Raw genomic sequence first — 27,715 nt, 5'->3', positions numbered from 1 at the left:
CGCTGCGTACGGAGTCTTTCGGAGCTTGCTACTTATTTCCGATGACCTACCGTTCACTTGAAGATCAGTAGTCGTGGATGGCTACATATGTATGCGATTACAAAACGCTCAACTGAGCGGGGCATTGTCCCTTGTTGCACAGTATCACGAGTGCAACATGTTGGACACGACATTTACTCCCCACCACATGAGCCTTCGCTTTTGCGCCGCGCGGCTCCATTGTGTTCTTACGTCTCCAGGATCATGGCATCCATAGATTTTACTTTAAGGGGATCATTCGGCCGTATCTTCGGATTCGCCTGGTGGCTCGCCCGTTTCGCAGACGGATATTCGATGTTTGCTCTTTGCCAAGGAGCGAATGTCCCTCTCAGCTTACTTAAACCCGCCTATCGGGCCGCTCCGCAAGATGCAAGCGACTTGGATCCCAACCTGACGGTCTAGACTGATTGGGTGGCACAGGTGCCACCCTCTCGGCCGACAAATTCTTGACGTTGATAATGTCACACACACTGCTTCCAGTTGCGAGACGAACTTGATGCGATGATGGGAGGAACAGAACAAGAGTGTAGATCATCCACAACTGACAAGGTAATAGCAACGGCGGTGGCTGCCCGGTTGAGAATAGCAAACATCTGCCGATATACTGAACAGCGCTGCGTTTAGACGGGACGGCCCAGTAATGTCCCGGAGGGCGGCTCAACGTCGTGAGATCGATGCTATTAAAGACATGTTGATGAACGTCTGCTGCAGAGCTATGATGTCAACTCAAGATGTTTCAACTTTAATCTATTTTGCAACGTGTACGTGGAAGGAACATCCTGGCGTTTCATCAGTATATCTGGCTCACTGGTGACTTCATTCTATGCCTCAAGGCCCGAGGCAGGCTTCGAAGCGCCTCGTGCCGGGAAACGAAGTAGTTCCTGCATTCTCTTCATCTACCCGGCCAACGGATGCAGTCTTCTCTTCCGGCCTGCATGATCCATCACCTCTATGGCCAAAGGCTAGGTAGCTTTTGGAGCTCGCAAGGAGTAAATAATGGGTGATCTCGCCCCCACCACTCCACGTTAAACCTGGTCATCCTCACGAGCAGGTATCTTGACATGGCATGCCACCAATATGGCAGCAACACACGCACAGTGTGCCATGTACCCAGGCTTCTCAACGTCCTTCGGCAAGGCCCTTTGCGTCCATGTGCAAATCGACTCTTAGATAAATATGACAGATATTGTTGCGGCCGATACTTTGAAGCTCGGGGATGTGATGTATATAAGATCGAGCGAACTCGCCAGAGAATAACCACAGAGATCCTCCTCATATTCACCTCTACTCACATCGTCTACTTCGTTCAGATCACAACTCCTTGAGCAGCACTTCTTAGCTTTCACGGCTCTCGCAAAACCACGCTTTTTTCGGATAGTCTCAGTTGTAGGACATCCCTTGAAACGGATCTGGACGGCCAGACTGTACGTATATAAACGTTCTCTTGTAAGCATAATATTTTCAACGAGCTGACTCAGAGTCGTAGCTGCTGTTATAAGCTTAATCAGATTACAAAGAGCACGAAGTACTCCCCCACCGAAAACCCCCCATCTCAAGATGTGCGACTGGGAGGAGTTCCTCTTCACCTGCAACCACTCCGTTCTACGACTCAAGTCGTACTGCCACTTTGCCCGCAACGATCCCGGCCACCAATGCTTCGGCGTCAAGGTTCTTCGCAACTCGTGGCAGCAGAGCGTCCCGTGCGATAACTGCATCTTGGCCTGGCAGGGTCAGGGTCACCCGCATTTCGGCTCCGGGCAGCATCGTCAGCAGGAGTTTATTGGCGGCCAGCAACAACCTCCCCATTAATTCAGTCCAGTCGCTTTCAAGCCTTTTTTTGAGAGCACCCTTGCGCGTCAGGGGGAGAGTGGCATGGATTATCATTGGGCCAGGTGCGAATACCGTAGAGATAGGGGCTTCAAGTGTACGCCAGATTGTCTATACAGCAACTGTGATTTTCGAAGATGTTTCAATAGCTAGAGATCGCAAGAGTTTCTGTCCCACACAGAATGTTAGCGTTACTTGATTTGTGGGGGATGGTAGAACGAAAAGTATATGGTGGTCACACTCAGTGTAATTGTCCTCTTTCTCATTTATTACAATGAAGTGGGTTGGATGACAGTGTTTCCCTGTTCTAGGAGGATGATGAGCAGCCTGGGAAGTTGTGTTACATGGTCTAGATTTCTGTAGGAACGACCCAAATTTTACGCGGGCTTATGCATGTTATTACTTTGACGAGGAGTGACGTGAGGACTGACATCGGTCTGATGTTTCTGGGATTTGTTGATTCCGGAGTGCCTGGAGTAAAGTACCAAGGCTCACTCCGACACGGTTCTGCAAGCATTCGTTACACACTTTTCAAGAGTAGGTAGAATACTGGACAGTATTTAGGGCATTAAACTGAACCCTGAAACGAAGAGGACATTCATCTGTGATTGAGGCTGCCCATTTACACGCTTCGCTGAAGCCTCAGGCCCATCAAGATTCGTACTTCATGGCGAAACTTCCCCAAATTCCGCTACTGACTATTCTTCAGCCAGACAGAGCTAAACCAGTTGTCAAAGGTTGTACACTCGAGTGTAGAGTCCCGTACTTCGACATCTCCTAAACAATTTCACCGAGTCCCAAGACTAGCGCCGTCCGTTCTAGGTCTCATCAGAGATAGCAGAAGCATACTCCATGTCATAAAGAAGCATTTCATTCAGCATGAATTACTTTGGAACAACCGGATCTCAAGGTGCCAACCATACGATGTCGGGCTTAAGCTAAGTGCGTAAGCACGATGAACAAGTACTTCTGCAAGGTATGTCGTACAAAGGGACTCCAGAGATTGAGCTGCCCCTATGAAACGGGATTTGTGACGCTGTTAACGCGATCAGTTTTCTGCAGGGCAAGTCGAAGGAAAAGGGATGAAGAGCTGAAACGCAAGGCGATGTTAATGGCTGGGAGCCTGCAGTGACTCTAGGACACGTCATTTGTCATTTGTTCAACGACTTAATGATTTAGAAATCTCTGCTCAGCCACATGGTTTTCGTATTCAATATAAACTGGTGCCCGAGATATGGCTGTTTCTTTAGTCGAAGTAGATACTTGTCGTGAGCGATTGGGCGTCATTTCACCGATCGTCGATGTAGGGGTAACTACTTACGCCCGGGACTGTGTCGCGACGTCGTGCAAGAACAGTGGCATCGCATATGAACGACGTATGCAGTACACATTCTAACACTTGTGTATGGATGGATTGGGAAATTTTATCGCACACTTCCTTGAGTATAAGGCAGCTTTACATCGGAGCCTTGTAATGTGCGATGGAGTCTCGATATCATTCATGGTAGCGAGGAAACACATTTTCAGCTGTAGACGACTTAGAGATCAACGAATGTCTGGGTCTACATAACATGAGAGTAAATAGGGTCACCTGAGATATTCTCTCACTCACTTCTCGGCGTGGGATTATTGACGCAAGGTATTCAGTTTAATTTTTACGTTTACACACGCTCATGGTAACGTCTCACGGCCAAATGACGGATATCCCTAGCCTCCCGCTTCTCCCACAACCTCCTTCACCCTTCGCTCGAGCTTCAGAGCCGAGCTTTTGGTAATCTTCATTCAAAGTTGGTAGCGCCAGCGACGCGGCCAACAACGTTGTAGCGCTTAGAGAAGAAGGTGATCCAGTCGTTAAGGACACCCTTCTCCTTGTCAGGAAGATCCTGCCAGTCGGCGCTGACGTCCTCAGCCTTTGTTGAGGTCTTTCCGAGAGCACGAGAGGCGTCCTTTCCAGCAAAAACTCAAGGGTTGTCAGTCATGATAGACTGCAAAATGAGATGAACGTTTTCCTTACCGTTGTAGGATCCTCCTGCTTGGTATGCCTTGTTACCTGTTACGTCGTATACGATTCCCTGGATCATAAAACATTAAATTTGCGTAGAAAATGAAGGCCGGCGTGTTTGATTACCTTGATCGCCACGTATGTCTTTCCATTGGGGTCTGAGCCTGTTATATTGTTAGAATTATTGGCGTGGGGTCTATACGATGATAAAACAGTTGCATGCGAGGCCAAGCATATATAGGCATCTTCGAGACCACTTGATGAGAGAGGTGACTGAGCCGCAGCCGTTTCCAGGTCCACGAACATGTGTTCATGAACTGCAGATTGGAAAAGATACTTGAGCACGATCTTAAGCCCCGCTCTCTTCAACAACTGACACAACCCCTCATGATCATTGCATCAAAAACATGCTGCCGGACAGTTTCGTAGCGGATAAGTAAAGGCAAGAACACTTCGACTTACCATCGGCCTTGGCCAACTCCTCGAGGGTGATGGGGTCATCCTTGGGAGGGGCCAGGGTGACGGGGTTCTTGGGCTCAAACTTTCCAGACATTTTGCTGGCCTTTGCTTGGCTATAAGCTGTTGTAAAGCTTGAAGTTATTGAGCTAGCGATGTGATGTTGGATGGATATGGAGTGCGAGGATTAGGAAGACGTCGACTTCTTACACACAAAATAGATGATGGCGGGGAGAAAGAAGCTCGGTATTTGCCCCTCTGAGCCTGGAGCTCTTCCCCACGGTCAAGGTGGGGGGGCACTTGCGACATTGCTGGCTGAGCCTCGGAGTAACTGCCTTCGTGTGATTGGTCGCGCATTGATTAGTATAGACCCACCAGAGCAAGAGCTCCAGACCTGCCGAACAATGCAGGCGAAACTCTCATTGATTTTTGATTGATACGTCACTTGACAGCCGCCCGATTACAGTCAACCACCACGCTCCGTCGCACGAGCTTGGCCCATACCGCACAGCTTGACCGAGCCCCGAGAATCGATACTGTGCCTGCTTCTCAATTGATGACAACGATGGCCGTGTCGCGCATTGCGGCATGTCGGGCAATCAATGGCCTGGGGCTTCGCCAGATCGCAAGGTCGCCCGTAACGTCCACAGCAGCTTTACGAGCAAGCACACCTCGGAATGCTTCAAACGTGTGCAGCCATACTCAATTGAGACACCAGAGCACTTCAAATCCTTCTTATAATGGCTCTAAAAGGAACAATGCCTCTTCTCCGCCGCCGCCGCCGCCACCGCCACCACCTTCCGCAAGTCAGCTTTTGAGAGCGATATCCTTTCGCTCGCTGTTAACTTCCCTGACGCCAAGGGGCATCAAGAGGATGTTTAGAGAAAGTCCAGAGGAGCTCGTGCTAGCACTAGCAATGTGAGCTATCTCGAGCCGTCGCTGTTTTCTAGGATAAATAGCTGACCCGAAGTTCTCAGTCTTGCTGGCTTGGCAGGTGTTTCCATCTACATCGTCAAGTTGTACTTCGACTACTTCATGGCCCGTCAGTTCACCAAGTATCCCAAGCCCATCGCCAAATCCCTCCGCCGAGCCCTCTACTACACAAACATCAGCCCCGATCCGAATCTCGCGAGGAAATACTACAAACAAGCACTGGAACAATGCAATGAACTCCAGCTAGACCCGTTCTCAGATGATGTTTTGGGCATTAGGATCCAGACCGCGGCATGGCTCGAAAAGATCGGCAACTACCAAGGAGCCATTACTGTGTTGGATTCTGTGCTCAGAGACTGCCTCAAGTGGGTGGAATGGATGGAGAATTCCGTTGCAGATGGAACAGTAGAAAAGTCAGGAAAGCCGCCTGCCGCGAAGCCTCTGTTGGAAAATCAACGACTCGCAGTTCCGGAGAATGGCGAGGAGAAGGTTATCGAAAACCTGTGGCATAAGCGCACCCGCCTTCTGGCCAAAGCCGTCGGAACTAGCACTAAGCTTGGTGCCCTTTACTCGGACGAGCATGTTTTGGAGCCAGAAAACTCCCTGGCCCGACTAACGTGGGCCGTCGAAACGGCACTGGCAGAGTCAAAACGACGCCACAAGGAAGGTGTCAAGAAGGATGAAGGTTCTTGGATGAGCCCAGAAGAAATTGGCGGTGCCATGGAGTGTTGGTCTCCCATGAAGCCCCCTATATCGTGCCCACTTTCAGGTTACTGACAGAGTTAATAGCCCTCGCCCAACACTACGAGACTAAATCCCAGTTCCATCTGGCAGTACCTCTCTTGTTCCAAGCATTACGACTTTGTGCTAGCCCTTGTCATCGAGTAACTATCAGTATGTCCTCAGGCCCCTGGACTTGAGTCAGAGTATATTTCAAAAATCAAACTGACACACTCTCCAGTGAACAATCTGGCTGCAGCATTTGCCCAGCACCCTCTTCAGACCCCGCTGGACGCCATTCCCAACGCGCCTGCCACTTCCGACGCAATAGTCAGTCCCGACATGCCAACAGACCGAGCCGGACTCTTGGAAGCTGCGAAGAACTGGGCTAGCAATGCTTACTCACACTCAAAGGATGTCAAGGGAGAGGACCGAACCGAAGAGTGTGACGAAGCTTGCGCCGTAGCATTAACAAACATGGGTGACATCGCTGCCCTACTGGGAAAGAAGGAGGACGCAAGAAAGCGTTTCCAGCAGGCAATCGACATGAGCAGGAAGATTGGCTTCGGTCCCGGCATCTCTCAGGCCGAAGCGGGACTTCAAAAACTCTAGGATTATAGAGATACGGCCATACAGACTGCTGGACCACCCCGGGAATGTGTTCCTCGCCTCGCTTGAGGTATTGCCGGGGCAAACCGGGAGCATCAGGATCCCATGTCGGCGAGCATATGAACATATCAAAAAGACGAGAGTGATGGTCCCCTCGCGCCCGCAAAGACCCTGCATAGGGCTAGGACTTGGCCAACAGAGACATGAAGCCGCTTCTGCAGCATCCTTCCTTCGACATGGACCTTTTTCAAATCGATTAGCATGGGTCCGCATATGTGAACCGAAAATAGGTAGATGATGGGGTCTTTATGCCTTCCTGCGCCGTATCAATGGATTCTTGACTGGGGCGCATATGAGGACGGAGAAATACCACGACGGTAGCCAGGGGCCTCGACTAGGTCGGATTCAGCAGCATCATTGCATCCGGTGCAGGAAGTCCCGACTGTCATAATTGTTAGAGCCACCGCCCATCTAGAAAGATGGCAAACGAATCGAGTTGCTTGGAAGCCAGAAACGGACCCCCTTAAGCTCGATTCAGTACCAGCAGTCCCATTACACCAGTAGCAACGAAAGTGCATACAACCGAATTTGAGCCGAGCCGTTGAATGAGTACTTGTTCCGTATCGAAGAGCTATGCGAGGCCCAAGAAACGAAGCCGCCACAGTCTCTCACAGTCTCTCAGCCGGTCTCTCTTATGGTGTAAGGCGACGCTTTGATCAAACACAGGACTGCTATGAACCCCTAAACACTCCCGAAGCCCAAGGCCATGATTCTGATGGTTCGAGGGAACTCATCGTCGAAATTGGGACCATAGGTGCCCAGAAACTCGCATGGGGCCAAAATGTGCTCTCACCAATCAAAGGGGCGAATGGCAACGGCTTAGCGTAAAGGCGGGTGCAGCTTGATGGGTCCAGAGGCCCCCTGCAGGCTCATCCCAGCAACTCCAGTGCTGGGGCAGACAAAAATTACCCTTTTCGGAAAATAGTTGGGATGAGTTGGAGAGAGACGGTCTTCGTGGACGAAGAAAACGCTGCCAGCCACCTACCATCAGTTGAACAGCCTGGACGCCGCAGAGTGGAATCTGACACCAACTTGCAAAGATTCCTTCTGCCTAATCTATAGTGGGAAACTACCATGTGGCACGCCCCCGCAGACCCCGAGACAAATCGCCAAACTTCAAAGTCTTGAGGCAAAACGGTGCTCGTTACGCCACCGTTGTTCGCGTTGCCATATCATGCAGCAATTATGCGGGAATACCACATCGTGTCAACTTTTTGGTGTCGCGTTGGATTCCTGGGGTTTGGAAGAGCACCGCACCTTCTGAACTTGAGCACTGAAGACCATTCGCATTTCTCATCGGTGTCCAAAATCTTGGCAGTGTAAGGGGCGCGTTCGACCGTTCCGTATACTCCGCAGGCGCCTGATGTCGTAGGACAATCTGAAGACAGCATATGTCTACCTATTCGCTTTCGAGAAGCGATTTCCACGTACAATTCTGCTGTTGTAGCCAGCTGTAGTAGCCATTGCGACTTCCAGTATTGACCTTCAGATACAACAAACAACATATGGTCGCTAATAACAAACCATGGCCTCAAGGACAGAGCCTTGCAGAAGTTTGCGAGTTTCTCCGTCATCTCATGGTCCTCGCTTTCCAGGGCAGGCACATTCCAACGGTCATATGGCCGCCGGCACAAAGTGTGACAGCCCTTTGCAGCTTGCGGCATTTCGGGACATCATGCCGGCATCCACTCAACCGCGATCTTCAAGAAGCAGCCCTTATCTTTGTGGATGAAATCCATCCCGCCATATCTCAAGCGCTTTTTTTTTTCTCTTGCCCTCCTTCCCTGGCCTGTCGTGGCACGTGGCTCATGCACGCCATGAAGAGCGAAGGCTCATGTACTTGGACATGAAGATGAGTCTGTCTCTCATGCTCCACGAATCTCAAGGACAGAACAATTTTCATCAAGTCAACTGAGTGCTTCCCTTTGTGACAACAGTGCATGGCACCACCTTGTCCAGCTCTTGACTGGGCAAGTAATCACACTTGATTAGCAGAATAGCAACGAAGGGAACTGGCCTTTGATTTTGCCAGAGAAATATCTTTTGCTACAGCCGATAGCGCGCCTACACCTACCTATCAAAGAGTCGACGGAGATTGGACCCGAAATTTCTCACGGAATTCCGCTCTGCTAGTATTTACCCCGTCGCATTAGAAACACCAACTTATAGGTTGCGGGCGAACGCCGAGTTGAAAGACACCTCCATGGATACATGGACGGACGAGGCCTTGGTATCTCATTCGACAATTTTGTTCTGCTTCTCGCCCGGGGCCTGTAGCAGAGCGCTACGGGGATTGTATACCAAGGCCTACGTTCGTGAATTTTGGCTCAGCTAGGTATTCGTAACTCACCTGCTGTCGCCAAGGTGGGTCGACAGCTTTTAAAATAGACTTGACTCGGCCGAGCTCTAACCTCATCCGTCCGTCATCAAGCCAGCTCTACGGATTGAGTCTCATCTTCCCGGGCAAGGATTACTCTATCCTTAGTCGAGGCCAGATGAACCAGTCTACGACTGTCGTCACTCACCAATACTCGCGATCCATGGCCCGCCGTAGAGGCAACAGAGACCACCGGTTCTCAAGCCAGCTTCCTTCGCATTATGGGGGCTAGTACCCTTCGAACGCCCTGACAACGCCTGAATCCCCGTAAGTATGGTTCCACGGGAAATGGGGACGCGGGTAACGCTAACGGCTGCAGCATGACAAAACAAAGCTGGGCCTGTGATTGGCATGTTCGTACAGTTGTGGAAGACTGGGGTTCGAAAATACACCAAGAATAATACAGCCATGCATCAGAACCCCGCCCTTCCGCTGAACTCGGGAGCGGAGAATGGGGTCGAGAAGACTACAACAGGGACAATATATGGCTGCCTGATCTCGAGAATAGCGACCGGCCCGTGGCGAAACTTACCCTTCAAATCTCGCAGAAATCATGCAACGAGCGGCAAACTATTGGCATCCTTCCGTTGCCATAATTGTCACAATGGCCTGCTATTTCCGGTTGGGAAGCGGACTTCAACCAAAGGCGAAGTGTAAGAGACCGTTTTGGGAGTTCCGGTGTGGAGTTCCACCCGGGAGCACGGGCTGCGAACGATAGGATTCGGATCCGGGGAGGAAGAGGAATGCTGATCTTCGGCCGCCTCACCTTAAGGTTATTTGGAGGTGGCAACCATGAGGTCGACACCACGAGGTCACCTCATGGCTTGCGAGAAGCGGCGGATCGGATCATGTTACAGCAAAAATATGGACGCGGCGTTTGCCAACTTACTCAAGCCTCCTCTTTTCGACTCGCAAAAAAAAAAAAAAAAAAAAAACAGCGAGGTTACGATAACGGTGATGAGCAGTTTGAAACGGCGCATTAGATCAACAGCAGTTGTCTTGGTAAGGAAAACCGGCAAAACGTTGCAATGAGAGAACAACGCCCGCTAGTGCAACGGAATTCCACTACAGGTCACATCACACTCATGTTGTCCCGTCGAACGCCAATGGACACGCTCTTTACTCATTTCAGTATCAAACTTTCCTCACAATTTGGTCAATGAGTCCATCAAGGAATAAGGCATCGTTTCCCTTCTTTTCACTGAGGTTAATCGCTTACACGATACGATATAAGATATCCAAGCCTCGAATGGTTGAGTTGTGGCTGTGGTGGGGGCGAAAGACATCAGACAGACTGGCAGGGCCACCGCTTATCAGATGAAGATCCGTGCAATATACGGATGCTGCAAGAGCAAGGAGCAACAAGGTATTCGACCGTCGGCCCTTGCGAATTTCACTAGACATGGACGGATGAAAAGACACAAAGTTCCCAAGTGTTCCACTATGCCAATGTTGCAGAATTGACCCCACGGCCTAGACCAACACCACCTCTCATCGGATACTTGTCCGCGATGTCCCACCCCGGATTGAGAGTCCACTCTCACAAGATTTGGGGGAAATTGGAGCAGACGACAAATCCCATGTTACTTCTCCCCCCTCTTTCTCTCTTTTTCTCGCATGTTGTTCCACACCACTCCCCGTCCCGACTAGCTGAATGCGCTGTAGACCGAAGCACAGCATCACAACACTGTCGCAAGGTTCCTCGATACATATCGGTAAACTATGCCGTCTATCAAGATCAAAAGAGCGACGGGAGGGATTGGCCATTCTGGCGGAAATTAAGTTGGGAAGTGCGTATAGGATCCCACCAGCATCTCTCTTGTGTCCTAGTGTAGGATTTCTAGTTGCCTCGCCCTAGCTCCGGCCGACGACCGAGTTAAAGTCTATCCAGAAGACGTCCAACCACCATTGACAGCTGACAGTCCCGTCACAGCAGGTTTGACGTAAGGTGCCCATTTCTTCGCAAGCAAGACTCGAGGAGACTTCTATTGTTGGCACTGCGGAGTACCTTAGCTTTGGGCCCTGGGACCGGGCCAGCCTGGCAAGGCAACGACCCCCTGCCAAAGCTGCACTCACGCGGTGAATGTGCCACCATCCTGCATACCATTAATTGTAGGTGCGGTTCGTAACGAAATGCGTACGGAAAGAACAGCAAACGCAGACAGCTTCTTTTGGGGTTGAGTAGCATTGGCAACTCTTACCCAAGTTCGTGGGATTCGGAAGCATGCGAAGCCTGTGCAACGTAGTCATCACCTTCGTCATATTGCTTGGACACTTCTTCTCGCTAGAAGCCGACAAGAGACCGCAGCCCCGAGTCTGCGCCGGCTGTGACTGATACGAACGCCCAGAAGGACTTTTGGCATGGGCAACAGGGCAAGCCGAAGCGTGTAACAGCCACCACCGTCCAGCAACTTTACATGTCATCAACCAGACATAACAACGCCCCATCCAATCTCGGAGTATGTCGTCCTGTTCTTCGCCCCGGCAGGCGATCCAATAAGGGTATTTGACGCACTGGGCATCTCATCTTCGAGATCCCCCGGAGAACGGCGACAGAACGGCATGCACCAAGCTGCTGCCGCGTTATGCATACACCCTTACTGTGCTGGCCCCCCCACAGCTCAGTTCCAAATTGGGCTCCGCCCTTTACAACGAGAAGTCTATCCAGAATAAAGCTTTGCTGCTGGGAAACGAATCCCAAAAGGCGGGATTGCGATTCCTACGCTCGGCAGCAGCCCACCGACTTGCCACACCCCTCCCATGCCTTCTCGGTCTTGGGCGACGTCGACGAATGCAGAGATTGCTTTCGTGGTTCCAGCGCCGGTCACTAACACCTTCTACATGCCGGACGGATTGGCCAACTCAGTAAGCCATGGATGGGCTTGCGGAAAAGATTCTCAAAACCGTTGGCAATGCAATGTTGCTATTGACTCGCAGCGAGCATGACTTTTTGGCAGCGAAGAAGCGAGTCTAAGATAACTTTGGCGTCGTCTTCACCGAAGAGGAGACCGAAGAGGCGAGAACACGGACGTTTGCCTTTCCAGGTTTTCTAAATTCTTCTCACTGAGGCTAGGATCATGAAGAATCTAGCAGACCAGACGAAGAGGCTAGATCTGGCTGCGGCGATGCTTTCGTAAACCTGTCGTCTGAATTTTCGACTCGTCAGAATAAGAACCTGAAGACGCAGAGCTATCCCAACTGGCCTACACACGACGTCGTGGTCGAGAAGGCTCAGCATCATGCAACGGCGGCAGGGCCAAAGCTAAACGGCACCGCGTCGGCTTACTCGACCCCTCACCTCCGTCTTTGCGCACCGTCTCCCGTCCTAACCCGTCAACCCGTTCAAATCTGGTTCCGTCTTGCTGGGACCCCTTGCAACATCGCAGCCCGTTCGAAGCGGGTCCTTGGCAAATGCAAAAAAGACAGCGGCGGTCTCCATACCCATCCCTGCCCGCACCATCACCACCCCTCCACCCGGTTCAAGCTCTTCGACCAGGCCCAGAATGGAGGCGGCGGCGATTCTTCTTTCGCTCTTGGCTTCTCCATCACGCTACCCAGAGCACCACACCAGGGACCAGGAACAAGGAGGGTGCGAGAGGGACTGCTATGCGTCTAAGCAGCCCACGAGCTGGTGCGCTATCTGGGGCCCAATCGACGACCCTGTGCCCCATTGGATTGTTGCGTTGCCGGTATGTACGTTGTGGTCCTGGCAATGTCTGTCAAAATGTTGCTTACCTACGTATTTACGAACCAGAGGATACTGCTTTCACACATGTGCATGTAGCCTCTGCTCTACTAACTAGTTTCCCCGAGTCTTGACATACCGGCACCCTGTCCGGAGCCTAGCTTTGTCTGCTGCGTCTCTTATCCCATGCGTCGCGCCATATATATTTCCTCCCAGCCCGGTTGCAAAGCATCATGGTGTAGCTTAGTTCGCATTACACATCACCTTCCAGACACACCTTTCTAGACGACGCGTTGCCCATTCACCTCCTCGTATATATCATCCCACTGTTCGCCCAGACTTCACAGCCCTTGAACCACGAGACAACATCTAATCGACCCGTTTTCCATCTCATACACCATATAACTTTTCCATGCCTCGCCCCACTGCCACCCAATCATTACACATGGACCACTCACTGCCACTCAACATGTACGACGACATGGATGCATTCTTGGATATGGAAGCACCGTACGTCTATGACGAAACAGAGCAGTACTTGGACACTGCCAGCTCATCTGAGTCAACGAGCCCCATTATCTCAACCGTGAGTTGGCGCCTCATTCGCAAAGAGAAAGATTTCAAATTGACCAATGCGTGTCGTAGTTTGACATGACCTTTGTAAACGACTTCAATGGCACCGACCAAGGCATTTATCCTAGCCCAATGAGCTCCTCCCGCGATACAGCATCACCTCAGCCTACCATGGATGAGAAAGCTGGAACAACCAAGGGCCCAGCCAAGAGAAAGCGTGAAAATCGTTACAAGAATGCGCCCCCTTCGGTGCTCTCAGTAGGTTTCCAGACCTGACGTCAACTCAATTGTAGCAGTGGATTAACCCAAATCTTCAACAGCGTCGTCGAGCACAAAACAGAGCCTCACAAAGAGCATACCGCGAGCGCAAAGATCAGCGCATAAAGGATCTCGAGGTCATGCTCTCAGACCAGAAGCAGAAGAACGACTCCCTTAGCCAAGCCTACTCTGCCCTCCACGCCGAGTTCCTCAAGATTCGGGGAGCGCAAGCGAGGTCGGCGCAACAACAGCAACATCAACACATGCCGCGACACCCAGCCGCGCCGGCAATGGCTTACGATCCGACGGCCGCCGCCCACATGGGCATGTCGTCACACCCAGGCGCGATGGAATTCGCGGACAACATGTTCATGTTTCAGGATATGCAGACTTACACCCTCTAAAGAGTGGGAAAGCTGCCTTGAGAGAGAGGGGTCGGATAATGGGTAATTGAGCGAGCGGCAAGAGAAACGCAAAAACAGGGGCCGCGAAGAACATCTCACTCGTTTTCGAGGAAAAAGAAGAAAAAGATCGGATGCTCAAGATATGGACGCGCAATCGAATGACATGACTGTCAAAAACGTACGGATGGAATACGACCGAGTGGCTTGACGAATGCGGAGGTTCGCCTGATTTTTTTCTCTTTTCATCACACTCACTCTTCTCAACAGCTTTGTTCTTTCTGGTTTCTTCTTACTTGCTTTGGGTCCCGGCGTGTTTGAGATTCCTGGCTCTATTATTAGATGGCAAACATGGGCTGGCAGGCATCGGACTTCATTCTACTTTTGTTCTTGTCTTATCTGGCGTTTCTTGGGAATATCGGAGTCTGGTTCACAGTTCTCTTGATGATGATGACAACGATGGGAGGCCATTCCGAGAGGAAATTCTTTCCCCGCATTCGGATGTCACGATGCACACACAATTAGTCTTTTACACACTCGTTCAAAAAGAGGGGAGGCTCGGATGTTGGGGGGGGGGGGGGGCAATGGGAAAAACAAACTTTAGGGAAGTTTAGTCGAGAGCAGAATATGAAATGACACGTGAGATTCCCATCCAAGACTGCGCATTTTCAAATTACCTAGATGTGGGATTCTCAGAGTTTGGGACTAGTATAGGCAACCCCGCAACTCAATGACGGTAGAATCGTACAAGAGTCCCCCAGTCTCTAGAGTTTCTCGGTCAGAGACCTGTTTTTTTCTTTCCTCTTTGGGCCTTTCTTCCTTGGTCTAGAGAGAGAATCTCGGTCTGCATGGCTGAGGGAGAGGGGGCGGAGAGGACCACGGGCATGGGTTAAGTCTCTGCCTAGTTCTTGATAACCTTGTTCAGCTGGAAGATGGGGGGGTTTACGTTTATAAATATCACCATGCTAAGGTACATCCATCCGAGAGGGAGGGTGGGTTGCAGATCAATCTCTCAATGTAGGACGGAAGTGAGCTTTCTTGGTGCGATACTTACATGCGATTCTGTAATGGGTATATTCCAGGTGATTTTCTCTTTACCTGGGTTCGAGTTTGGGGAGGAGGGCCTCGAGATGTGTGTGTGGTGTGCGTGGCTTTGCCGAGATCCTTGTGGGAAGAACCCAGCTCCGGGGCGGAGGTTTGAACCTCCCAAGCTTTTGGGGGCTGTTGTAATTGGCTCACCGGGATAAAATCCGTCAACCGTTGAGCAAGAACGGCCGGCAAGCCACAGAAAAATAAAAAAAAACAGTAAAGCTAAAGGAGAAGGGACAAGGCTTGTTGGTCCCCTTGCCTATACCCTCACCTTGCCGGTATCTGTTTGCGTATGCATACACCTGCCCTCAGCCCTGTTAAACCCGTGTGTGAGTGGAGGAGGGTCGATTTTTCAAAGCGGGATGTTACTCATCATCGACTCACGTCAGCACCCTGTTCGACGACAACGACATTTTTAGCCTTGTTCCTTTTTGGGGGTCCAAAGAGATGTTGGCGAGCAAGCAAAGATTACTGGCTCCTAGGACAGGCTCCGTTACCTGCCTTCCTAGTTGATGCTATTTCCTTCACCACGTTAAGCTTTCGAGAACCGCTCTGTTTAGGACGTTCGTACATGTAACCTGGAGATATCTAAGCCTCGCTGTTCATGCGTTAACAATGAAGCTTTTTTCTTGATGAACCTGAAGCTTGAGCAAGTTTAAGAAGCGCGCCTGCGTTGAAACGTGTGTGGCTGTGAAGAGGACGCGGCTAGATCTGCAATGCATTTGGGCTTCATCGTTTATTCTTGGGTATGTGCGCGAAGCGCCGTGAACTTGTGGTTGTTCAGCTCGTGGCAAATCGTTTGAGATGATCCGAGATAACAGCTTGGGGACTCCAGAATTTTGTGTTTTTGTGTGTTGCTTACGTTGATATCTTACACGAACGATCATCAATTGTATGGAGTGGCGTTTAAATGGCCGTGCTTGTGTCTCTCAACATGGGATGAATGGTGGCTTTGGCTCTTCGAGACTTCTTGCGGCAGGGGTATAGTTTCTTCTGAGCTCGTTGTTGGGCATGAAGATGTTGATGTTCGGAAGCTGCCGATACGTTATGTACCCAAGTCAGACTCAGAACTCAGTATAATACAGACAGTGTTTGATAGGTAATCAATCCCTTGCTTCTACTAACAAGTTGACTTACATGCCGCCTTTGCAGCTAATATCATTCCGCTGGTGTGACAACGTCAGTGGTGGGAGACTCTTCGGATTGCTGTATGTCTCTGCAAAGGTATGAGCATTGATTGAATTACTCTCATGTAGTGTGATAGTTGAGTAATTCGGAGCTCGGAATGCTACGTTGCCCCTTACCGACCTTGATATCTCGGGAACTCCGAAGCTGTTTTGACGACTCTTTGTCACGCCGACATTCAATATGCCGGGTTGACAGACGAAGGCATTTCCTTCGTTGATCTGATCCGAGTTAGTGTTTCCCTAGTCAGTAGCCGGATGCGTTGAAACGAGTACTTGCAGTATTTCTAGGGCAGGTATGAGTATTTTCCCCCCGCCGCGCATGTTGCTACTTGGTCAAGATCACCAAGGTCAACGAAATCTTCCACCGCTTCGCGCTAAAATTACGTCTGAAGAAACACAGGACACATCCCACCACATAGGAGGTACCTGATGATGACAAGCGTGGATAGCAAGGCCGAATTTGGCGAGCGAGGTGCTCTGACAATGAAGAATCGTCCGGACTTGGTAAACAGCGCCAGACTCCATTGCTGGACCATTGGACAGGATCCGTCAATGACGACGAAGAAATACTCTCGGATATCAGGCGGTTGATTGTGACATGGCATTCCAAACGAGTATTGCTTCATTCGGCTCTCGCACATTTCTTGCAAAGATGGCACGAACGACCGACATCTCGATAGCGGTCATGCGGCTCCTTGCATACATAGCAACGTAAGGCTTTGATCTCATACACATATGCTTTCTGCTTTGTGTATTTTGACGGCACATGGTCGTGGAGTCGAGGATCCCCCAAGACAAGTTTGTGACTGTCAGTTGTCGTAGGTTCCTTCCAGAAATTCAGGCTAAGCTTGAGCCTACGCCTCAGAGAACTTGATGTGACCAGCTATGAGCAAATGGCACTGTAGTCTGCCAGGAAAGAAGCAGATAAACCCCAATCGGAATAGACCTTGTCTTTCATGGCATCAAGGAAGCAAATATCGCTGTAGTCTTTACTAGAAGATAGCTAGGATGCTGCATTACTTTTAGGAGAAATATTTCTTTCCTTGATTCAAGGGAATGATGGTATCCTGATAACAATTACGAGATGCGTCGACGCTCAGCTGGCTCACAGTACGAGGTGAGTCTCATCAAGTCAACCTTAAGAAGCCAGCAGACCACTAGATGCAACGATCGTTCCTCAACTAATTTCTATGTTCACCTGGACAGTTCACCTGGACAGTAATACTCCAAGTTTGAGCCAGTAACTTGAATCTTACTTGGCCGGGTTGAAATGGTGGGAAGGATAAGCGTGGTGAGGTACATCTCAGTTCAAGTTGCCTAGATCTCGTCTGGGCTTGCGTCGGCTGATCTGGGCGCACTTTAAATTATGAAGGCAATTTGCTGGCGGTGATAGCATAGTATCCTTAGGCAGAGGGTCAAAAAGCAACGTGTCTTCAAGGCTTCGAAAACGATCTTCGGACGGTCGACGGACGCAAGAGTCATGTTCCAAGTTTGATTCCATTGTGTGACCAAGCCTAAGTGACGACCCTGAGAGCGAATGGAATGCAAAATATCTAGAAATTTCTTTCTCACGACATTGTCGAGATATTAAAATGATCAATTCATGATAAGGAGAACGATGTTGCTAGATTGACGAATTGGAAATGCGCGAGGATGGGCTCCGGCAAGTAGAGAGCGACGTCCTGAGTGGACCGTTGTGGCGTGGAACTTTGGCGAAGATTCGATGACTCAATCACGAAGATGCCGATCAAATTTCACTGCTGTACAGAGAAAGCTTGAGGCCTTGCGGCAAGTTTTCGTGATAACAGACTTGACTCACACAATCCTTAGCGATACTAGGTCGAGACTGATCGATGCGAGGATAGAAGTGGGACATTCACGGCACAATTGTCACGAGACCCGTGGGGGAGCTGAGGCGTGGCCGCTTGCGTCGAGCTCCATCGATAGCGACCGGACCCCGCTGTTAATGAGGCAGTTCGGGATGACGAGCACTCCGAAATCGCCTTGTCACTTACCTGCCAATTCTGCCTTTGTGACTCTATGGATAGAAAGTTGGAAACATCGATTCCGCAATCGTCGGCATGACCATATAATCCACACATACTGATAGCATTATCTGGTCAGCAGAAGATAGAGCCCCAGATAGATACGACAGTAGATCCAGACCAGATAAAGTCAATAGGGCCGAGAGGTAGTAAAGCCTGGCAAACGGAGCCGGAGATCGTTAGAAGATGGGCCCGGTCCCCATCGGCCGGTTTGTCAACTGACGAATGGGATGACAGCCTTGATGGGAATGCGGCAGGTAGATGGGAGACACGTCAAGCGCGCCGTCGAGACAACCAGCTGCAGGGTAGATGGGAGGAGTGTTGCCAAGTGCACAGACGGCGGGGAACCGATTCGTGCGAGTCAGGGGGGCTAACGAATGTGTCCATTTGTATGTACAAGCTGTCAATCGATGGACAGGGCCGAAAGAGAGAGGATCTCTCTGCTGCTCGTGAGCTCTCCGATCCATGCGCCGAACCGAACCCTTGAATCCAATCTTGTCTGAAGTTGAAAGGCAGCTGAGCAGTCGAAGCAGGCTTCAGCGTAGGATGTATTGCGAGATCGGGGGAGGCGAAGTTGGCTTCGAGATAGCTCTAGAAAGCTCTTCGCGTGAGCAGGGTGGGGGCCATTGGTCAATTGACTCGGACCTGACAAGCTTGGCCGGTCCAGGGGTTTCGGGGACCGAGATTGAAACGCGGAATTCCAGGTCATACGGTCAATTCTCCGCGAGATGCAGCGGCATCTCAGACTTGTTGGGACGGGATTTCTTGAGGTTTGGGGGTCTAAGGTACGGAGGCGAGGTTGTGGCAGCTGACGGCTTTGAGGGCCCATTGGGGATCCTCATTCCCCATCAAGCTGGGAGCAGTTTACCATGGAGCTTCTAAAGGTCTCCGTGAGGCAGTATGCGTTAGGTAAAAGCAAAGGGCAGTAACGAGACATGAAGCCTAGAAAGTGGGAAACGGAAGGGAGACGGCAGTCACCGAGCATGAGCATGATCATGTGCCCCGTTGATGCAGCTTGCCGTGATGGAGTCGTTGCAATGCGCCATGCTCAGGCCAGAATAGCGAAGCTTCCACATTGGCCCAAACGAGGCACGAAAGAAGCTGCCTCAGCCACGCGTGCCAGCTTGGGTCCCCGACCTCGGAACCAAGCAGCAGAATGGCACAATTGAGACCCTTGCGGCGTTACCTTGCAGGAATGGATGTAAACAAACGAAAAAGAAGCGGTTGAGCAAACGACGACGACGACAACAGCGACGGCTGATGGAGAGACAAAAAAGGAACCAACGGGTGTGAGACGAGACTGACGATGGGCAGTTTTGGATCAGTTGCGGCCCCGAAATGGCTCGATGGCAAGGGTTCGGAGGTACTGGTCTCGTGCTGCTCCGGTACTTGGGTGGGCGCTGGGATACAGTGGCTTGGACGATGTACCGGGTTAGCGGCGGCTGGTACTGAGGTATCCACTACCCCGCAATCTGGCCACCCGTCCCAGCTGCGGGCTCGTACCTGAGACCCCGGATCCGAGTGGGCCCCTTTGCGTCACTGTGCTCCCGTGGTCAATCAGTCATGGCTGCACATCTGTCAGAAGAACGAGCGACTTCTTTGAGGAAGGAACAATTGGAAACATCTCTCATAGACGGGAAATGGTCAATATTGGATGATCTGGCAACAGGAGAAGCTCTAACCAAGAACCCCAAGCAACTGGATGAGAGGGAGGGGGCGGGTGATGGAATAGCAAAGGAAAGGTACGTCGAGGCACGTAAAGCGTGGAGCTATGCAGTGTTGGAGACCGGCCGACCAGCAAAGACAACACCTTCCCTAGTCTCCAATTCCTCAATGCCGCGAGAGAGGGACAACAAAAAGGTGGCATAATGAAGGTTTAGTCTGGCGTCAGTCCACGTCCATCTCCACTCTCCGGCCACTCCCAGTCCATGCCGGCCGGCCCCCGTCCATGTGTCCCAGTGCTCCCAGTGGCACCCCGTTTCTCTTTGGGCCTGCCTTTCCTCGTCCAGCTCGCTCCTGCCGTCCTGATGTGCTTCCCTTGCAGCAGCCCCTCCGTCCGTTGCATCAAGTCACGCGATCCAACTTTCCCAAAGGAACCCCCAGCCGTTCCGGACCTACTCGCTACTTCCCCCCTTGCCATGCCACCCCATTGGGCAAGCTATCTGATGATCGCGTGATGTGATAGGCTGCCATTCCCCTCGAGCATTCGTTCTTTAAAAGCATCCTGAGTAGCTCTCCTCATCTACATATCTTCCCCTCCTCCCCTCCATCATCCTCACATCACTACAACCCATCAAGCCGTTCCTCAAACCATCGAATCAACTCATCAAAGACGATCAGTTTTGACCAACCTCAACCAACAACAACCCTCCTCAATCTCACATCGCTGTTCCTGAACCCCTTCAAACACCTTACACGCTTACACCAACTCTTCAACAACACCAATTCCATCAAGAGTCAGTATCCCTTTTCCCTCCTAACGCTGTGAAGCCTCCACCTCCCCCGCATCACCAACCTTTCTGTGATGCTCTTCCCCATCATCCCCGACTTTTTATGGTCTCCATTGCCGAATCGAACATCAATAGCCTCTACGGGCAATGTTCAACCCTTGAATCGTTGTGTCTTCATCCCATTTCGGGCAGCAACATGGCACTTGGCATCTTCGACTAACACTCGTCTCAGTGACTCGATCTCACAAGTACAACGACCGTGACCACGCCGGCCTGGCCGACGGAACTGCCTCTCCCCAAGAGCACCTGCCTCGCTACTTTGCGAAGCACGGCCACGAGGGCGTCGATCCCAAGAAGGTGAAGAAGAATGGTGGCGGCAGAAGCAATTGGTAAGTTTGGACCCCCTCTACCCCACTTACACACGCCCTTCTTGGCAACTTCAAAGCTCCGCCGTATCCTGCCAACGCACGCCAGCTTGACTTAAACTAGATTCAATTGCTAACTTTCATGTTTCATAGGGGCAATGCTGGCGAGGAAGTCATTGACGAGGACTTCCGCTTCACCAATGCTCGCCGCCGCACCAACAGCAGTGGCTTCGCTGATAACATCGGCGCCTTCAAGACCAAGTTCGACGTCAACGAACCCGAGCCTGTCTTTGAAGAGTCCATACACGGCCCCTCCGAGGAAGACGGCGAGGACCTCACCAAGACCGAGTCCTCCGAGAGTGGTCGCTCTTCCGCCTATGGTGATGAGAAGATCACCAAGCACTAATTGTACGACTGTGATGTCTCTTATTCGGGTGCAATCACTCTCATAACCGCTATCCGGCAAGGCAGTCAATGTTCACTTCACGGCTTTTCTTGTTCGTCCTCCGAACCATGTTAACATCAAACACTACAACACAAACACACATTACAATATGTATGGGAGGACATTCTGTTATTTGCTTCAATCATTTCTCTTTCGAAACGGATTCGGCGACATATGGCTTTGTATTTCGAGGAACAGAACGGGGACCTAGGGGGATCTCCGCTCGAAAGATTGACTGCCTCGGTGGCGGATGACAGTATGCATCACGAACTTATCATGACCTGGCGATGAAATAGTCGCCCTTGTATCATCATAAATCAAACGGCCAATGGTCTCAGTAAAAGACCCATGCCATGTACCAATTATTTTTGCCATATCTGTTCGTGACGCTTATGAGCCTGTGATATCGCGACCCACTCAACTAATGGGGGTGATGCCGTTACTTCATGAAGCTTTTGGTTGATGGTATGTCAGTCATCATTGTTCTGGCTCTTTGAGGCCCCATGACAGATGTAACTGGACTGCTCGCAGCAGCCTCACCCACCACGCTTGTGGACAGGTAAACGCAAATCACAGACGTGGCCCAAAACTTACGGCAATCCCGTACTGGTCTCACATGTACGTTGACAGGAAGGCCTCCAGCTCACGGACGAAAATGAGGAATCAACACGGATTCAAAAGTCAATGCTTCAAAGCTTTTCAGCAACAACGGCCATCAAAACGTAAATCTTCTCAGGGTAAGGTACCCAGCAACTTGGGACCAATCCAAGCTGCTAGGCAGCCATGTTCTCCTGGCACAGAGCATGACCATATCAGCCTGAGCAAAGCATCACCACGCCGTCACTTCGCCGGAGCATACACCTGCTAAAACAATTTCATTTCTGCCTGATATGAGCAGACAGCTATAGGCAAGCCACCTTCAATGCCACTTGTAGTCATATGCGCCATCAGAAAGCGAAATACTCGTCGAATCTGCCTTCCTTTACATTCCCCTCAATACGCGGGCTATCTCCCTCTGAGTTCCTCGTCCTAACCCCTCATCGCCAGCTGAGCACCCCTTTACACCACCAACACCATGACGAAACAGAACTGCAACCCCCGCTTCTGAGCCACTATTGGAAAATACGAACCCTTCACCACTCAACTCCAAGCACACACAGCCGCTCGACAAACGGGGACTAGCCGAATGTTAAAGTAAAACGAGCATACAGCATTTGCTCCTCCAAGACTCGGAGTCTACTGGCATCCTTCAAGGTAAGCTCTTCCCACGAAGCGACAGGATGAGGCCAAGATGGAGATTTCTTCGCCTCGCCCGCTACCTCCGGCTCCGCGTTCACCATGTCACTCGACTCGAAGGCGGGGAAGAAGAGCTCGCTCCAGGCCTGGTCACTCCAGACAAGCTTCCCCTGTGCAACGCAACCTGTTTCGTCTGCCAGGATACCCATGATTCGGGGATTAAGAACGAGAGACTTCTTCTGCAAGCAGTTCTTGCAATTCGCGGATGTTTGGTTCGCATAGAGGGGAACTCCACAACTAGAGGAGGCGCACTCGTCAGCCGTGGTGCCCTCCTTGATTGCTACAAGTAGACTGGACTCAGAGAGGAAGGGTCCATTCTCACCACTCTATACAGCAAAGCATCTTTCTGCGATGAAGACCGAGAAGGTCTATACCGAGTATGGTCAAGTTTAGCTTGCCGGTGAAGTCACTGGCCGGGTCAGCCCGAGCGAAGTCATCCACCTCGGCTAGGGTAAAGAGCGCCCGAACTGGTCCATGGACAGCTTCTTCTGCATTCCAAATGTCTTTGGGAAAAGGCACATAGACACTCTCCTTCTTGACACTCTTATTCACCCACTGTCGAAGCCAGTTGGCATCCTGGAAGTTCGGATCGACATCAATTAAGGTATTGTGATCAAGACCGATGCTGGCGCTCAAGGGTAGTGACTTGTTGGCGGAGGGGGGTACAAACTTCGGACTGGTAAAGAGTAGCATGGTCTTATTGGGCTTCCAGAACCTGGCGGAGTTTGCCTTGTCTTCCCAGAGAGTCAACAGGCAGCTGGCGGTGTCGTCCCAAACTGTGACCTCGAGAAGTTCAAACTCTCTCGGATTGTTTCGCGACTTCACACGTTTTCGAGATCCAATGCTCTTGACGCAGACAACAATCCGAGCCCCTGCAATTTCGTGTCCCATTTTGAGATATTGACACAGAGTCATCAAACCTGGAAGCGGTTTGGGATCCTGTTTGCCTCGGTCGCACTCCAAAGGCATTCTGTAGAGTTGCTGATTTTCAATAGTGTCCGGGAGGAACTGAATGAACTGCTTGCTTCCAACGTTCGTAGGATTGATGGGCGTCCACGTGGTAACATATGGAATGCTGGTATGATGTGAACCTCCAGTGGATCCTACCCAAGTGGCCCATATGGTGACGAGCTGTCCTATCACAAGAAGTGATGCCGGAATTCCGATGGGAACTACCTTTACCTATGTAAAGGAATCAGCAAGTGTCTCCTTAGAGGGAGTGCACTCGAGAAGAGGAGGTCGTAAATACTGCTATTGCACCGGTTCCATCAACAATAATCAGCTGATGTGCCGGACGGTTGTAATTATTCTTGGAGTCGAGCAGAGCCGGTGCGTAGTTGACGACGCGGCCGGTGAAGCATATTCGATTCGTGCCTGGCTCGATTTGCCCGATATGCACCTCCGAGTACTCTTCCGATGGGTTCCATATTCGGCCGAGGGGGTCGTTTCCAGACTCGACTTCTGCTTGTGTGAAGCCGTCGGCTCGCGGAAATCCCGTCCTATCTCTCGAAGCATCCTGAGGCGTGGCAGGAACCTCCCTTTGATAGAATGCCTGGATGGATGGAGCCGACATCATGCGTATTGCTTCAGGAGGGTATAATACGCATCGATCGTGGAAGATATCTAGAGCGATGGTTCATTGAAGAAGACCAAGTGGGAGAAACAATTAACCGTAGAACATGACAGAACTTTCTCCGACTACTAAGTACCTTCCACAACGGCAGGGCTGCCTTTGCATGTCAGTCGCAGGAAGGAGCCACTGCCTGACCTGCGCCTGCCTCTCCCATTCTAAGATACCTTATGAAAAGAGGAAAGATGCAATCAACATTCTTTCCGTGGATCTTACAGCGTTTCAAAAATGCAACTGGAAATGGCAGGTCAAAGTTTCAGGTACCAGGTAGGTACGTAGTCGGTGTGATCAAGCTCTCAATTTGGGATAGAGATCAGAGGCATCAGGTCCAGAAGCCCGGATATGCATGGCTTCCAGGTAACGGCACGTGAAGTAGGCCCATCATGCCTGCGATCTGGGGGTGTGTTCGTATTCGTATATCGTATGAGTAGAAACGAGACTTGCGGCGGGACATGCGAGCTGCTAGAGTCCAGAAGCCTTTGAGGGCTGTTTGTGATTGAGTGAGTGGCTATCATGACATCGTTATAGACGAACAAAGCAGTGGGAAAATCGAGCTGCTTGCATCACCATAAACAACGCCTAGCCAATATCAAAGAGCGGATAGAGCGGCTATGGTATTTCAAATGTTTCTTTTTTGGCCCTGCTATGCCCGGAGATACAGGATTTGTTATGTTACACAAAGGCACTTGCGTCCAAAACCGTCATATGGCACTTTTCCCTTCCGCTAATTGTCATCTGCTCATAAGCGCTCTCCCCTCTTTGTCTTCCTTTTCCGTTGATTTCGATATGGTACATACGTAACTGGGTATTAAATCTTGAAAATGAATAGCCCCAAATGACTCCTAACGCCTGCGCATTGTTTCTATCCGGAAAAAGACAAAGTAGAATATGTAATAAAGAGTCTTGCGTCGCTTGTTGAAGTGCCGCTAGCCATCAATTCTAGCCGTCTATATTCTATGCTTTTCCGGGTACCGTTCCCTATTCAAAGACCGATGCTAAGTTGTGCTTAGTGCTCGGGGGGACCAGACTGTTTCCGTCCAGGCGCGCCGTAATCCGAGACAGCGCTTGAGGTGTGCGAGATTGACGTTGATCGGTGGCTTTGTGAAAGGCTATTCTTGGCACTCCCCGACTCGAGATCTTGCATCGCGTAGAGGCTCGACGTGTCATGTGTCTCCAGCGCAAACTGCTTAGTGCAAACGATGCCTTTGCCGCCTCGCAGGGCTGATTGCAGCTCCGTGGTGGAGGAATCGCCGAGAGGACGAGACATGCGGTTCGTGCTTCGGCTCCCGTCCGCGGCGCTTGAGGGCGATTCCGCATACTTCTGAGTGTCGTAGCGCTTGGTGAGCATTCCAAAGAGTTTGGGGAAGGCCTTGATGAGAATGAGACGGATGGCCGGAAGACAACAACAAATGATGCCGGTGGGAACCTCGAGGCATGTCCAGAACGCAATGTCGAATTGATCCCATGTAGGGTTCAACGAACTCGCGAACCGGACAAGCGACTGAAGTCTCAGGATACTGACTATAGTGACGCTTGGTGATGTTAGAACAACGGCGAAATTGTCAGTTATGGATTCAGTGAGTACTCACAAAGTACCGACACAAAACATAAGGGTGACGGCTAGCTTCTTCCACCAGTGCAGGTTGAGAGTTCGGATTCGCGACAAAGGAAGATACAGCATCCATAGGTCTAGTAAGATGCTGATGATAGCGTTCGCCCATGGAACTGCATTAATGTTGATACAGGTGCCTTGTTGCTCGCCGTCCCACCTCGTCCAGTAGTAGTGGATAGGTGTACATTGGAAAATGCCAACCATGAGGAAGACGAAGGTGTTGACAGCATTGAAGGCAGCTGTACCCCAAAGCAGCTTTCCAAGTCCGGCGCGGTCGAAGATGCGCATGTAGAAGCACAGGATCGCCATCTTGACAATGCCCATCTGTACGAAGTACATTGGCTCTAGGATGTAGAACCAATAACCGAAGCTTTCGATTTGATGTGATGTGAGGGTCCAAATATCTTTACCAAGGCCGGCGGGGACAATTCCAACGAGGTTGATGATGAATGATGGAAGGACGGCCAGATAGGCGAGAAGAGTGAACATGTCATCGAGCCCGAGTTCTGCTGATGAGAAATACTTGTAAATCAAGCGTGCTGCAACCACGAAGGTGGTGAGTCCCAGCAGGACCCATGTAAGTCGGACATATTCCGCGCTGTGGTCTCGGACAGGTTTATCACAAGTGGTTTCGAACACAGCTTTGGCATCTTCTGATTGTTAGCATATGCCAGTCAGAGTCAAGAAGAAGGGCATGACTGACGAAGTGTGTCCTTGATACTGCATGCTCCCACTATACAGGTCTCCGTATCTGACTCGAACTTCGCATCGTTGCAGATACACGTCGTGTTCGTCAACCCGCATGGCGAGTCCTTGACGGCCGATAGAATGCAGGTGACCTAGAGCAAAGTTAGACGTTGACGGACCGAACTTAGGGACAAGAAAAACCGTACCGCGCATGTAGGTAGCTGGGCTACAGCATCCGTGATACTATTGACTTTCTGAGCTGCGGCCGTAATAGCTAGTAGCGCAGCTACCAAAAAGGCAAGAGACAGTGGAAACCTCATGATATCCGAGGTGAGACCGTTTTGTCGTCAAATAAAGTTCGAGAAAACCTTACCAAGACCCTGGACCGTATCAATGGGGATATTTGCTTCTTAAAGAAGGAGCATTGGTATCACAAGGCCGTTTGTCACGTTTTTCTTCTTCTCCTCTAGCCACCGTCCACAACAAAACAACAAACCACAAAAGGGGGCACCTAAGGCTGGCCTTGCCAGCGACATTTGAGGGTAGGCGACTTAATCCTTCGCAGTTCCCGAGTTGACCTCCTTTCAACAAACATGATGTGCCGCATGCGATAGTTCAGCCAGGAGCGCGCCACACTAGGCCAAGGAGGCGGCCGCCTCTTAGCCCTCTCACGTGGTGGAGACTCGATGAGAAGATGACGATCCAGGCTGGAATCGCGAACAGAGCGTACCCGGACCACTGCTTCCGGCAAGGCCGGTGACAGCCACTTTTCCATAGTCCGACGGGGGCGAGGCACGGATGGAACACCAAGGTCAAATAGCTTGGGATAGCGGACCACTGACGGGCGGACGACGTCTCGCGACTGTCGCCTCTTGGGTTGCTCCAGGCCCCCGGGTTGCATTCCGGATCACCATCCGCCATATCCGTCCTGCACGACTTACTGGTGACGGAATGGGAAAGCGCTTCGGC

The 27,715-nt window shown here is 51.0% G+C and overlaps 9 protein-coding genes across 9 annotated transcripts; 5 read left to right on the top strand and 4 right to left on the bottom strand.

Moving 5' to 3' along the window:
- Positions 1-1,596: 1,596 nt before the first annotated feature.
- CCOS01_05794 (uncharacterized protein) lies at positions 1,597-1,848 on the top strand (the record flags this gene model as incomplete). The annotated part of the gene is made up of 1 exon (XM_060453970.1): positions 1,597-1,848. One exon carries the CDS (start codon positions 1,597-1,599, stop codon positions 1,846-1,848), a length of 252 nt encoding a protein of 83 aa, XP_060315742.1.
- Positions 1,849-3,644: 1,796 nt separating this feature from the next.
- Positions 3,645-4,421, bottom strand: CCOS01_05793 (cytochrome b5-like Heme/Steroid binding domain-containing protein; the record flags this gene model as incomplete). The annotated part of the gene is made up of 4 exons (XM_060453969.1): positions 3,645-3,826; positions 3,881-3,938; positions 3,995-4,032; positions 4,331-4,421. 4 exons carry the CDS (start codon positions 4,419-4,421, stop codon positions 3,645-3,647), a joined length of 369 nt encoding a protein of 122 aa, XP_060315741.1.
- Positions 4,422-4,889: 468 nt separating this feature from the next.
- Positions 4,890-6,589, top strand: CCOS01_05792 (TPR domain-containing protein; the record flags this gene model as incomplete). Its single annotated transcript, XM_060453968.1, has 4 exons — positions 4,890-5,242; positions 5,302-5,984; positions 6,047-6,151; positions 6,219-6,589. 4 exons carry the CDS (start codon positions 4,890-4,892, stop codon positions 6,587-6,589), a joined length of 1,512 nt encoding a protein of 503 aa, XP_060315740.1.
- A 4,361-nt stretch (positions 6,590-10,950) lies between these two features.
- CCOS01_05791 (uncharacterized protein) lies at positions 10,951-11,211 on the bottom strand (the record flags this gene model as incomplete). Its single annotated transcript, XM_060453967.1, has 1 exon — positions 10,951-11,211. One exon carries the CDS (start codon positions 11,209-11,211, stop codon positions 10,951-10,953), a length of 261 nt encoding a protein of 86 aa, XP_060315739.1.
- A 572-nt stretch (positions 11,212-11,783) lies between these two features.
- On the top strand, positions 11,784-12,639 carry CCOS01_05790 (uncharacterized protein; the record flags this gene model as incomplete). The annotated part of the gene is made up of 2 exons (XM_060453966.1): positions 11,784-11,888; positions 12,097-12,639. The coding sequence occupies 2 exons, from the start codon at positions 11,784-11,786 to the stop codon at positions 12,637-12,639; spliced, it is 648 nt and encodes a 215-aa protein (XP_060315738.1).
- A 514-nt stretch (positions 12,640-13,153) lies between these two features.
- CCOS01_05789 (bZIP transcription factor) lies at positions 13,154-13,943 on the top strand (the record flags this gene model as incomplete). Its single annotated transcript, XM_060453965.1, has 3 exons — positions 13,154-13,294; positions 13,354-13,539; positions 13,602-13,943. 3 exons carry the CDS (start codon positions 13,154-13,156, stop codon positions 13,941-13,943), a joined length of 669 nt encoding a protein of 222 aa, XP_060315737.1.
- A 5,187-nt stretch (positions 13,944-19,130) lies between these two features.
- CCOS01_05788 (uncharacterized protein) lies at positions 19,131-21,482 on the top strand (the record flags this gene model as incomplete). The annotated part of the gene is made up of 3 exons (XM_060453964.1): positions 19,131-19,170; positions 20,944-21,100; positions 21,230-21,482. The coding sequence occupies 3 exons, from the start codon at positions 19,131-19,133 to the stop codon at positions 21,480-21,482; spliced, it is 450 nt and encodes a 149-aa protein (XP_060315736.1).
- Positions 21,483-22,699: 1,217 nt separating this feature from the next.
- CCOS01_05787 (uncharacterized protein) lies at positions 22,700-24,393 on the bottom strand (the record flags this gene model as incomplete). The annotated part of the gene is made up of 3 exons (XM_060453963.1): positions 22,700-23,054; positions 23,140-23,999; positions 24,067-24,393. The coding sequence occupies 3 exons, from the start codon at positions 24,391-24,393 to the stop codon at positions 22,700-22,702; spliced, it is 1,542 nt and encodes a 513-aa protein (XP_060315735.1).
- A 1,060-nt stretch (positions 24,394-25,453) lies between these two features.
- On the bottom strand, positions 25,454-27,066 carry CCOS01_05786 (CFEM domain-containing protein; the record flags this gene model as incomplete). The annotated part of the gene is made up of 4 exons (XM_060453962.1): positions 25,454-25,979; positions 26,037-26,709; positions 26,763-26,898; positions 26,953-27,066. 4 exons carry the CDS (start codon positions 27,064-27,066, stop codon positions 25,454-25,456), a joined length of 1,449 nt encoding a protein of 482 aa, XP_060315734.1.
- Positions 27,067-27,715: the final 649 nt, after the last annotated feature.

Source organism: Colletotrichum costaricense (assembly GCF_030867565.1).
Source record: "Colletotrichum costaricense strain IMI 309622 chromosome Unknown Scaffold_5.1, whole genome shotgun sequence".
NCBI classification, from domain to species: domain Eukaryota; kingdom Fungi; phylum Ascomycota; class Sordariomycetes; order Glomerellales; family Glomerellaceae; genus Colletotrichum; species Colletotrichum costaricense.
Note: the sequence above shows the minus strand (reverse complement) of the source record. Positions and strands in the feature narration are given on the sequence as shown.